The 12,356-nt window shown below is 47.6% G+C and overlaps 1 protein-coding gene across 6 annotated transcripts in view; it reads left to right on the top strand.

The window, feature by feature from the left end:
* The window catches only part of LOC110523102 (islet cell autoantigen 1-like protein), a 97,318-nt gene that overhangs the window by 22,445 nt on the left and 62,517 nt on the right, over positions 1-12,356 (top strand). For all 6 annotated transcript variants that reach the window (XM_090206956.1, XM_090206957.1, XM_090206958.1 and 3 more), the window contains 4 exons: positions 1,957-2,155; positions 2,246-2,371; positions 2,609-2,707; positions 3,537-3,622. In XM_090206956.1, coding sequence (XP_090063082.1) covers positions 1,957-2,155; positions 2,246-2,371; positions 2,609-2,707; positions 3,537-3,622 — 510 coding nt within the window. The remainder of the gene's footprint in view (positions 1-1,956; positions 2,156-2,245; positions 2,372-2,608; positions 2,708-3,536; positions 3,623-12,356) is intronic.

Genomic DNA, 12,356 nt, shown 5'->3' with positions numbered 1-12,356 from the left:
GTTAATACTGGATCTGCTATGTTAATGTGTCAGGCTGGTCCTGTGCCCGCCCCCAGAGTTAATACTGGATCTGCTATGTTAATGTGTCAGGCTGGTCCTGTGCCCACCCCCAGAGTTAATACTAGATCTGCTATGTTAATGTTAATGTGTCAGGCTGGTCCTGTGCCCGCCACCAGAGTTAATACTGGATCTGCTATGTTAATGTGTCAGGCTGGTCCTGGGCCCACCCCCAGAGTTAATACTGGATCTGCTATGTTAATATGTCAGGCTGGTCCTGTGCCCACCCCCAGAGTTAATACTAGATCTGCTATGTTAATGTTTGTGTCAGGCTGGTCCTGTGCCCGCCCCCAGAGTTAATACTAGGTCTGCTATGTTAATATGCCAGGCTGGTCCTGTGCCCACCCCCAGAGTTAATACTGGATCTGCTATGGTAATGTTTATGTGTCAGTCTGGTCCTGTGCCCACCCCCAGAGTTAATACTGGATCTGCTATGTCAATGTTAATATGTCAGGCTGCTCCTGTGCCCACCCCCAGAGTTAATACTGGATCTGCTATGTTAATGTGTCAGGCTGGTCCTGTGCCCGCCCCCAGAGTTAATACTGGATCTGCTATGTTAATATGTCAGGCTGGTCCTGTGCCCGTCCCCAGAGTTAATACTGGATCTGCTATGTTAATGTGTCAGGCTGGTCCTGTGCCCACCCCCAGAGTTAATACTGGATCTGCTATGTTAATGTTAATGTGTCAGGCTGGTCCTGTGCCCGCCCCCAGAGTTAATACTGGATCTGCTATGTTAATGTTAATATATCAGGCTGGTCCTGTGCCCACCCCCAGAGTTAATACTGGATCTGCTATGTTTATGTGTCAGGCTGGTCCTGTGCCCGCCCCCAGAGTTAATACTGGATCTGCTATGTTAATGTGTCAGGCTGGTCCTGTGCCCACCCCCAGAGTTAATACTGGATCTGCTATGTTAATGTGTCAGGCTGGGCCTGTGCCCGCCCCCAGAGTTAATACTGGATCTGCTATGTTAATGTGTCAGGCTGGTCCTGTGCCCGCCCCCAGAGTTAATACTGGATCTGCTATGTTAATGTGTCAGGCTGGTCCTGTGCCCACCCCCAGAGTTAATACTGGATCTGCTATGTTAATGTGTCAGGCTGGGCCTGTGCCCGCCCCCAGAGTTAATACTGGATCTGCTATGTTAATGTGTCAGGCTGGTCCTGTGCCCACCCCCAGAGTTAATACTGGATCTGCTATGTTAATGTGTCAGGCTGGTCCTGTGCCCGCCCCCAGAGTTAATACTGGATCTGCTATGTTAATGTGTCAGGCTGGTCCTGTGCCCACCCCCAGAGTTAATACTGGATCTACTTTGTTAATGTGTCAGGCTGGTCCTGTGCCCGCCCCCAGAGTTAATACTGGATCTGCTATGTTTATGTGTCAGGCTGGTCCTGTGCCCGTCCCCAGAGTTAATACTGGATCTGCTATGTTTATGTGTCAGGCTGGTCCTGTGCCCACCCCCAGAGTTAATACTAGATCTGCTATGTTAATGTTTGTGTCAGGCTAGTCCTGTGCCCACCCCCAGAGTTAATTCTGGATCTGCTATGTTAATGTTTGTGTCAGGCTGATCCTGTGCCCGCCCCCAGAGTTAATACTGGATCTGCTATGTTAATATGTCAGGCTGGTCCTGTGCCCACCCCCAGAGTTAATACTGGATCTGCTATTTTAATATGTCAGGCTGGTCCTGTGCCCACCCCCAGAGTTAATACTGGATCTGCTATTTTAATATGTCAGGCTGGTCCTGTGCCCGCCCCCAGAGTTAATACTGGATCTGCTATTTTAATATGTCAGGCTGGTCCTGTGCCCACCCCCAGAGTTAATACTGGATCTGCTATTTTAATATGTCAGGCTGGTCCTGTGCCCGCCCCCAGAGTTAATACTGGATCTGCTATTTTAATATGTCAGGCTGGTCCTGTGCCCGCCCCTACACCGGATGGAGCAGGAGGTGGAGACGTTTCGGCGGCGTGCGATCGCTGACACGCTCCTGACCGTGACCCGGATGGAGAAATCCAGGACGGAATACCGTGGAGCGCTGCTCTGGATGAAGGACGTCTCTCAGGAACTCGACCCGGACACCTGTAAACATCTGGACAAGTTCCGCAAGGTGTGTTACCCTGTGTGTGTGGCCCACCAGGTTCTGTGTGTAGTGTTCACCAGGTACTGTGTGTGTTAACCTGTGTGTATGGCCCACCAGGTGCAGTCCCAGGTCAGAGGTTCGAAGGACCTGTTTGAGAAGCTAAAGAACGATGTGTGTCAGAAGGTTGACATGCTGGGAGCCTCCCGTTGTAACATGCTGTCTCACTCTCTCTGCACATATCAGGTCTGTCTGCCTATCTGTCTGTCTGTCTGCTTGTCTGTCTGTCTCCCTCCCTCTGTTCTACCAGGTCTGTTTGCCTATCTGTCTGTCTGCCTGTCTGTCTGTCTCCCTCCCTCTGCACATACCAGGTCTGTCTGCCTGTCTGTCTGTCTCCCTCCCTCTGCACATACCAGGTCTGCATGTCTGCTTTTCTGTCTGCTTTTCTGTCTGTCTGTGTGTGTTAATACAGTCTCTTTCCAGATCACCCTCCTCCAGTTCTGGGAGAGGACCGCCTGTGTGATGAGTGGGATTCATGAGTCTTTTAAAGGCTTTGTCCCCTACCAGTTCACCACTCTCAAGGTACGTGTGGGACGGGTTGTACGTGCATTACAAGTGTGTGTGTTTGTTTGTTTTGTTTCCATGGCGTTGTAACAATAGATGGTGTGTGTGTGTGTGTAGATGGTGTGTGTGTGTGTAGATGGTGTGTGTGTGTGTAGATGGGGTGTGTATGTTTCACACCTCAGTATGTTGTAACCGTAGATGGGGTGTGTGTGTGTAGATGGGGTATGTGTGTGTGTAGATGGGGTGTGTGTGTGTGTAGATGGGGTGTGTGTGTTTCGCACCTCAGTGTGTTGTAACCGTAGATGGGGTGTGTGTGTGTAGATGGGGTGTGTGTGTGTGTGTAGATGGGGTGTGTGTGTGTGTGTGTGTGTGTAGCTAGGTGTGTGTGTGTGTGTAGATGGGGTGTGTGTGTGTGTGTGTGTGTGTAGATGGGGTGTGTGTGTAGATGGGGTGTGTGTGTGTAGATGGGGTGTGTGTGTGTAGATGGTGTGTGTGTGTGTTGTAACCGTAGATGGGGTGTGTGTTTTGTAACCGTAGATGGGGTGTGTGTTTTGTAACCGTAGATGGGGTGTGTGTGTGTAGATGGGGTGTGTGTGTGTGTTGTAACCGTAGATGGGGGGTGTGTGTGTGTAGATGTGGTGTGTGTGTTTCGCACCTCAGTGTGTTGTAACCGTAGATGGGGTGTGTGTGTGTAGATGGGGTGTGTGTGTGTGTAGATGTGGTGTGTTGTAACCGTAGATGGGGTGTGTGTGTGTAGATGTGGTGTGTGTGTGTGTTGTAACCGTAGATGGGGGGTGTGTGTGTGTAGATGTGGTGTGTTGTAACCGTAGATGGTGTGTGTTGTCAGGACCTCCGGGACCCTCTGGAGCAGCTGACTGATTTAGACCTAACCAACCGGGACCATAACAAAGAGAAGGACATACAGAGTAACAGGTGAGAACATCCTGGTCCCTCTGACATCATCTCCTGTCCTCCACTCCTCTCTCAGGAGATAGAACTGAGTCAGAGTGGATAGCTGTTAGTCCAGAGATAGAACTGAGTCAGGGTGGATAGCTGTTAGTCCAGAGATAGAACTGAGTCAGAGTGGATAGCTGTTAGTCCAGAGATAGAACTGAGTCAGAGTGGATAGCTGTTAGTCCAGGGATAGAACTGAGTCAGAGTGGATAGCTGTTAGTCCAGAGATAGAACTGAGTCATGGTGGATAGCTGTTAGTCCAGAGATAGAACTGAGTCAGAGTGGATAGCTGTTAGTCCAGAGATAGAACTGAGTCATGGTGGATAGCTGTTAGTCCAGAGATAGAACTGAGTCATGGTGGATAGCTGTTAGTCCAGAGATAGAACTGAGTCAGGGTGGATAGCTGTTAGTCCAGAGATAGAACTGAGTCAGAGTGGATAGCTGTTAGTCCAGAGATAGAACTGAGTCATGGTGGATAGCTGTTAGTCCAGAGATAGAACTGAGTCAGAGTGGATAGCTGTTAGTCCAGAGATAGAACTGAGTCAGGGTGGATAGCTGTTAGTCCAGATATAGAATTGAGTCAGGGTGGATAGCTGTTAGTCCAGAGATAGAACTGAGTCATGGTGGATAGCTGTTAGTCCAGAGATAGAACTGAGTCATGGTGGATAGCTGTTAGTCCAGAGATAGAACTGAGTCAGGGTGGATAGCTGTTAGTCCAGAGATAGAACTGAGTCAGGGTGGATAGCTGTTAGTCCAGAGATAGAACTGAGTCAGGGTGGATAGCTGTTAGTCCAGAGATAGAACTGAGTCAGGGTGGATAGCTGTTAGTCCAGAGATAGAACTGAGTCAGGGTGGATAGCTGTTAGTCCAGAGATAGAACTGAGTCATGGTGGATAGCTGTTAGTCCAGAGATAGAACTGAGTCAGGGTGGATAGCTGTTAGTCCAGAGATAGAACTGAGTCAGGGTGGATAGCTGTTAGTCCAGAGATAGAACTGAGTCATGGTGGATAGCTGTTAGTCCAGAGATAGAACTGAGTCAGGGTGGATAGCTGTTAGTCCAGAGATAGAACTTGATGATTGAGTTGGAGGCGTGCGTGGCCACGCAGTCGTGGGTGAACAGGGAGTACAGGAGAGGGCTCAGAACACACCCTTGTGGAGCCCCAGTGTTGAGGATCAGCGGGGTGGAGATGTTATTACCTACTCTCACCACCTGGGGGCGGCCAGTCAGGAAGTCCAGTACCCAGTTGCACAGGGCGGGGTCGAGACCCATGGTCTCAAGCTTGATGACTAGTTTGGAGGGTACTATGGTGTTAAATGCTGAGCTGTAGTCGATGAACAGCATTATCACATAGGTATTCCTCTTGTCCAGATGGGTTAGGGCAGTGTGCAGTGTGGTGGCGATTACATCGTCTGTGGACCTATTAGGGCGGTAAGCAAATTGGAGTGGGTCTAGGGTGTTAGGTAGGGTGGAGGTGATATGGTCCTTGACTAGTCTCTCAAAGCACTTCAGGATGACGGAAGTGAGTGCTACGGGGCGGTAGTCGTTTAGCTCAGTTACCTTAGCTTTATTGGGAACAGGAACAATGGTGGCCCTCTTGAAGCATGAGGGGACAGCAGACTGGGATAAGGATTGATTGAATATGTCCGTAAACACACCAGCCAGCTGGTCTGCGCATCCTCTGAGGACGCGGCTGGGGTGCCGTCTGGGCCTGCAGCCTTAAGGGGGTTAACACGTTTAAATGTTTTACTCACGTCGGCTGCAGTGAAGGAGAGTACTCAGGTTTTGGTAGCGGGCCGTGTCAGTGGCACTGTATTGTCCTCAAAGCGAGCAAAGAAGTTATTTTGTCTGTCTGGGAGCAAGACATCCTGGTCCGCAACGGGGCTGGTTTTATTTTTGTAATCTGTGATTGACTGTAGACCCTGCCACATACTTCTTGTGTCTGAGCCGTTGAATTGCGACCCTACTTTGTCTCTATACTGACTCTTAGCTTGTTTGATTGCCTTGCGGAGGGAATAGCTACACTGTTTGTATTCAGTCATGTTTCCGGTCACCTTGCCCTGGTTAAAAGCAGTGGTTTGCGCTTTCAGTTTCGCGCGAATTCTGCCATCAATCCACGGTTTCTGGTTTGGGAATGTTTTAATAGTTGCTATGGGTACGACATCGCCAATGCACTTTCTAATGAACTCGCTCACCGAATCAGCGTATTCGGCAATGTTGTTGTTGGACGCAATGCGAAATATATCCCAATCAACGTGATCGAAGCAGTCTTGAAGCGTGGAATCAGATTGGTCGGACCAGAGTTGAATAGACCTGAGCGCGGGAGCTTCCTGTTTTAGTTTCTGTCTGTGGGCTGGAGGCAACAAAATGGAGTCGTGGTGAGCTTTTCCGAAAGGAGGGCGGGGAAGGGCCTTATATGCGTCGCGGAAGTTTGAATAACAATGATCCAGGGTTTTACCAGCCCTGGTAGTACAATCGATAGGCTGATAGAATTTAGGGAGTCTTGTTTTCAGATTAGCCTTGTTAAAATCCCCAGCTACAATGAATGTAGCCTCAGTATATGTGGTTTCCAGTATGCATAAAGTCAAATAAAGTTTGTTCAGGGCCATCGATGTGTCTGCTTGGGGACGAATATATACGGCTGTGATTATAATCGAAGAGAATTCTCTTGGTAGATAATGTGGTCGACATTTGATTGTGACGAAATCTAAGTCAGGTGAACAGAATGACTTGAGTTCCTGTATGTTGTTATGGTCACACCACGTCTCGTTAATCATAAGGCGTACCTCCCTGCCCCTCTTCTTACCAGAAAGATGCTTGTTTCTGTCGGCGCAATGCGTGAAGAAACCAGCTGGCCGTACCGACTCCGATAGCGTCTCTCGAGTGAGCCGTGTTTCCGTGAAGCAAAGAACGTTACAGTCTCTGATGTCTCTCTGGAATGTGTGGGAGCAAATAAAACACATAGACAAACACATAGATGTATAGGATAGCTGAACACTAAAAACAGACCACACGAAGGGAAGGCGACACATAGGCGCCTAGGGCAACTGGACACACTAAAGATGGAGACACATAGTCTGCTGATCTTAAATAACCACATGAAGAGAAGGAGACACATAGGCGCCTAGGACAGCTGGACATACCAAGGTCAGAGGGATATACAAAGGAGGGGGTCAGCCAAATGACCAACTGATGGACTATAGAAATAGGCCACATATATTTAGGACATGGAGATGCTGAAGGAATGTCAGAAGAGACACATAGTCTACAAATCCTAATAAGGACAGACATACCAAAGAACACACCAGGCTGAACGTAAGGGGGCCCATAGCATAAGATAGGCATGTATTATTTTTGGGACATGAAGAGGTCCTGTCACCATTATAACTTGACTGAAAGCAGATATGGGCGTTATCGAGCTGAACAAGCAGGATGTACAGATTGGGATATAATGGTGGCAGATGGACTGAGGGAAGTAACTTCATTTGCATGTGGGATGGACTCATATGTTGTATGTGTATAAATCAGAGCCAGTACTCTGAAAAAGGTGTATGTTCCGCGGACCATCCCGGCTTGCGATACTCTTGTATTAAAAGCCTATTGAATTCACAGAGTTCTTGTAAGCGTTATATTTGAACCGATTTTCCACGACAAATGCTACCCTTGCTCGGATTTCATCAACCTTGTTGTCAAGAGACTGGACATTGGCGAGTAGTATGCTAGGGAGTGGTGCGCGATGTGCCCGTCTACGGAGCCTGACCAGAAGAACGCTTTGTTTGCCTCTTTTACAACGTCGTTGTTTTGGGTCACCGGCTGGGATCCGATCCATTGTCCTGGATGGTGGGCAAAACACAGGATCCGATCCATTGTCCTGGGTGGTGGGCAAAACACAGGATCCGATCCATTGTCCTGGGTGGTGGGCAAAACACAGGATCCGCTTCGGGAAAGTCATATTCCTGGTCGTAATGATGGTGAGTTGACGTTGCTCTTATATTCAGTAGTTCCTCCCGACTGTATTTAATGAAACCTAAGATTACTTGGGGTACCAATGTAAGAAATAACACGTAAAAAAACTAAATGCTGCATAGTTTCCTAGGAACGCGAAGCGAGGCGGCCATCTCTGTCGGCGCCGGAATCAAACCTATTTGTGACGCGCTGCAAATCCGGCCTCTCCCATCTCCTCATTGGTGCTTAGCAGCATATACCCACTTGCCATCTCCTCATTGGTGTTTAGCAGCATATACCCACGGGGGTGATTGAAAGATGAAGTCTCCAGTCGTTGTAGCAATAAAGTTGGTTGCCAACCGCCATATAAAGTCCAAAGAAGTAAAAAATAAGCCTGAGGAAGGAGGAGAGATGATGAGAAAGGAACTCAGTTGACCTTTTTATCTGTGGATTAATTGTCGGGTAGAGGACCTTGTGCATTTAAGGTAAAATAACAACCCAATGTTTATATCCCAGGACAAATGAGCTAGCAACAGCTATCTATTTAGCTAAATTGCCATACATCTTTAATGGTTTTCGACCTGTCCCCAAATTAATATAATTGTCTCAGAGTTTGTTTTGATATTCCAACCTGCGTGTCCTGATGGCGTCTGGTTTGGTCAGCATGTAAGGCCACTCTGGTTGAATTGTATTTTTTAGAAATCAATTTTCATTCAGATGTTTTAACATTAACCACATCATGATTGAGATACAAAATATATATATTTGTTTTTAAATATTGGTTAATTTTGGGGGGTGATTTTGGAAATTCTCCCGCAACCTCATTTTCATGTCAGGCGACCTTCATATGGGGTCACGACCCCTAGTTTGGGAACCACGGGTATTAAACAAAACCTGTGTGTCCATGTATGCTGATGATTCAACTATATACGTGTCAGTAACCACAGCTAATGAAGTCACTGAAACCCTTAACAAGGAGTTGCAGTCTGTTTTGGAATGTGTGGCCAGTAATAAACTGGTCCTGAACGTCTCTAAAACTATACTGAACAAAAATAAAAATGCAACAGGTTAAGGGTTCGTCCCATGTTTCAGGAGCTGAAATAAAAGATCCCAGAAATGTTCCATATGCACAGAAAGCTTATTTCTCTCATTTTGTGCACAAGTTTGTTTACATTGTTGTTAGTGAGTATTTGTCCTTTGCCAAGATAACCCATCCACCTGACAGGTGTGGTATATCAATAAGCTGATTAAAACAGCATGAGGTGCACCTTGTGCTGGGGACAATAAAAGGCCACTCTAAAATGTACAGTTTAGTCACAAAACACAATGCCACAGATGTCTCAAGTTTTTAGGGAGCGTGCAATTGGCATGTTGATTTCAGGAATGTCCACTAGAGCTGTTGCTAGATCATTTAATTTGCATTTCTCTACTCTTTGCCGCCTCCAACGTCGTTTTGGAGAATTTGGCAGTACATCCAATCGGCCTCACAACTGCAGACCACGTGTAACCATGCCCTCATAGCAAATCCTGCAGGCTCCAGTTTTGTCTTATCTTGATTATTGTCGAGTCATGTGGTCAAGTGCGTCAAAGAAAGACCTAGTTAAGCTGCAGCTGGCCCAGAATAGAGCGGCACAACTTGCTCTTCATTGTAATCAGAGGGCTGATATTAATATAAGAAACTAAATTGTTTGCAAAATCAACTTACACACAGCTCTAGGGTGGCATTGTCTAGGGTTGCATTGACTAGGGTTGCATTGACTAGGGTTGCAATGACTAGGGTTGCACTGACTAGGGTTGCACTGACTAGGGTGGCATTGACTAGGGTGGCACTGACTAGGATGGCACTGACTAGGGTGGCACTGACTAGGGTGGCACTGACTAGGGTGGCATTGACTAGGGTTGCACTTACACACAGCTCTAGTGTTACACACAGCTCTAGGGTTACACACAGCTCTAGGGTTACACACAGCTCTAGGGTTGCACTGACTAGGGTTACACACAGCTCTAGGGTTACTCACAGCTCTAGGGTTGCACTGACTAGGGTTACACACAGCTCTAGGGTTACACACAGCTCTAGGGTTACACACAGCTCTAGGGTTACACACAGCTCTAGGGTTACACACAGCTCTAGGGTTACTCACAGCTCTAGGGTTACACACAGCTCTAGGGTTACTCACAGCTCTAGGGTTACACACAGCTCTAGGGTTACTCACAGCTCTAGGGTTGCACTGACTAGGGTTACACACAGCTCTAGGGTTACACACAGCTCTAGGGTTACTCACAGCTCTAGGGTTACACACAGCTCTAGGGTTACACACAGCTCTAGGGTTACACACAGCTCTAGGGTTACACACAGCTCTAGGGTTACTCACAGCTCTAGGGTTACACACAGCTCTAGGGTTACTCACAGCTCTAGGGTTACACACAGCTCTAGGGTTACACACAGCTCTAGGGTTACTCACAGCTCTAGGGTTGCACTGACTAGGGTTACACACAGCTCTAGGGTTACACACAGCTCTAGGGTTACACACAGCTCTAGGGTTACTCACAGCTCTAGGGTTACACACAGCTCTAGGGTTACACACAGCTCTAGGGTTACACACAGCCTTAGGGTTACACACAGCTCTAGGGTTACACACAGCTCTAGGGTTGCACAAAGCTCTAGGGTTGCACACAGCTCTAGGGTTGCACACAGCTCTAGGGTTACACACAGCTCTAGGGTTACACACAGCTCTAGGGTTACTCACAGCTCTAGGGTTACACACAGCTCTAGGGTTACACACAGCTCTAGGGTTACTCACAGCTCTAGGGTTACTCACAGCTCTAGGGTTACACACAGCTCTAGGGTTACTCACAGCTCTAGGGTTACACACAGCTCTAGGGTTACTCACAGCTCTAGGGTTACACACAGCTCTAGGGTTACACACAGCTCTAGGGTTACTCACAGCTCTAGGGTTGCACTGACTAGGGTTACACACAGCTCTAGGGTTACACACAGCTCTAGGGTTACACACAGCTCTAGGGTTACTCACAGCTCTAGGGTTACACACAGCTCTAGGGTTACACACAGCTCTAGGGTTACACACAGCCTTAGGGTTACACACAGCTCTAGGGTTACACACAGCTCTAGGGTTGCACAAAGCTCTAGGGTTGCACACAGCTCTAGGGTTACACACAGCTCTAGGGTTACACACAGCTCTAGGGTTACTCACAGCTCTAGGGTTACACACAGCTCTAGGGTTACACACAGCTCTAGGGTTACTCACAGCTCTAGGGTTACTCACAGCTCTAGGGTTACACACAGCTCTAGGGTTACTCACAGCTCTAGGGTTACACACAGCTCTAGGGTTACTCACAGCTCTAGGGTTACACACAGCTCTAGGGTTACACACAGCTCTAGGGTTACACACAGCTCTAGGGTTACTCACAGCTCTAGGGTTACACACAGCTCTAGGGTTACACACATCTCTAGGGTTACACACAGCTCTAGGGTTACAAACAGCTCTAGGGTTACACACAGCCTTAGGGTTACACACAGCTCTAGGGTTACACACAGCTCTAGGGTTGCACACAGCTCTAGGGTTGCACACAGCTCTAGGGTTACACACAGCTCTAGGGTTACACACAGCTCTAGGGTTACACACAGCTCTAGGGTTACTCACAGCTCTAGGGTTACACACAGCTCTAGGGTTACACACAGCTCTAGGGTTACTCACAGCTCTAGGGTTACTCACAGCTCTAGGTTTACACACAGCTCTAGGGTTACACACAGCTCTAGGGTTACACACAGCTCTAGGGTTACACACAGCTCTAGGGTTGCACACAGCTCTAGAGTTGCACACAGCTCTAGGGTTGCACACAGCTCTAGGGTTACTCACAGCTCTAGGGTTACTCACAGCTCTAGGGTTACACACAGCTCTAGGGTTACACACAGCTCTAGGGTTACACACAGCTCTAGGGTTACTCACAGCTCTAGGGTTGCACATTTTGGGGAATATTCAGAGGTGGAAATATTCCAAGGAATAAATGGGAATTAACAGAAATATATGCACATTTATATTAATACTATTTAAATGTAGATGCTTTTTGCATTCGATATATTTACCATATCATATGGAGACAGACACAAAGACCTTATCATTAGGAGACATAATTGCAAAATATGAAATCCTTCCAATAGAAATACTTAAAAAAAACATTTGTTACGAATTTAAATGTAATTAAATGAGTTGACTCTTCAGATGGGATGATTTCACTGAACAACAAAATAAAGGGAATATTGAATGATCCCCAATGATCCATCACATCTCCCAAAAACGTTTTCAACATACATCTGTAAAATAATAGTCTAGGAACTAAAGCGTTGGTTGTCTTCCTCTCAGGCTTCCATGTCTTCTCCCTGGACCTCCTCAATGTCCACCTCTTGAACATCAGACTCTGAGGCCTCATCTTCACTGTCACTTTCCAACCTTGTCGAGGATGGCTAGTTGTCAGGCTCTAATAGCATGAAATTTGCCCGGCTGGCCACCAATTTTTCAACACTTGTATTGGTCAGCCTGTTGAGTGCTTTGGTGTGTGTGTTCCCAAACAAGGACCAGTTGTGCTCTGAGGCAGCTGATGTTGGTGGGATTTGGAGGATGATGGAGGCAACAGGGGAAAGAGCCTCAGATCCACAAAGTCCCTTCCACCAGGTGGCTGATGAGATATGTTGGCGCGACTGCCATATTGCGTCTCCATCCCAAAGCCCTTGCTTGGAAGTGTACTTCGCCA

The sequence above is a fragment of the Oncorhynchus mykiss genome, chromosome 18, assembly GCF_057628025.1.
Source record: "Oncorhynchus mykiss isolate SJ-2025 chromosome 18, ASM5762802v1, whole genome shotgun sequence".
Lineage (NCBI taxonomy): Eukaryota > Metazoa > Chordata > Actinopteri > Salmoniformes > Salmonidae > Oncorhynchus > Oncorhynchus mykiss.
Note: the sequence above shows the minus strand (reverse complement) of the source record. Positions and strands in the feature narration are given on the sequence as shown.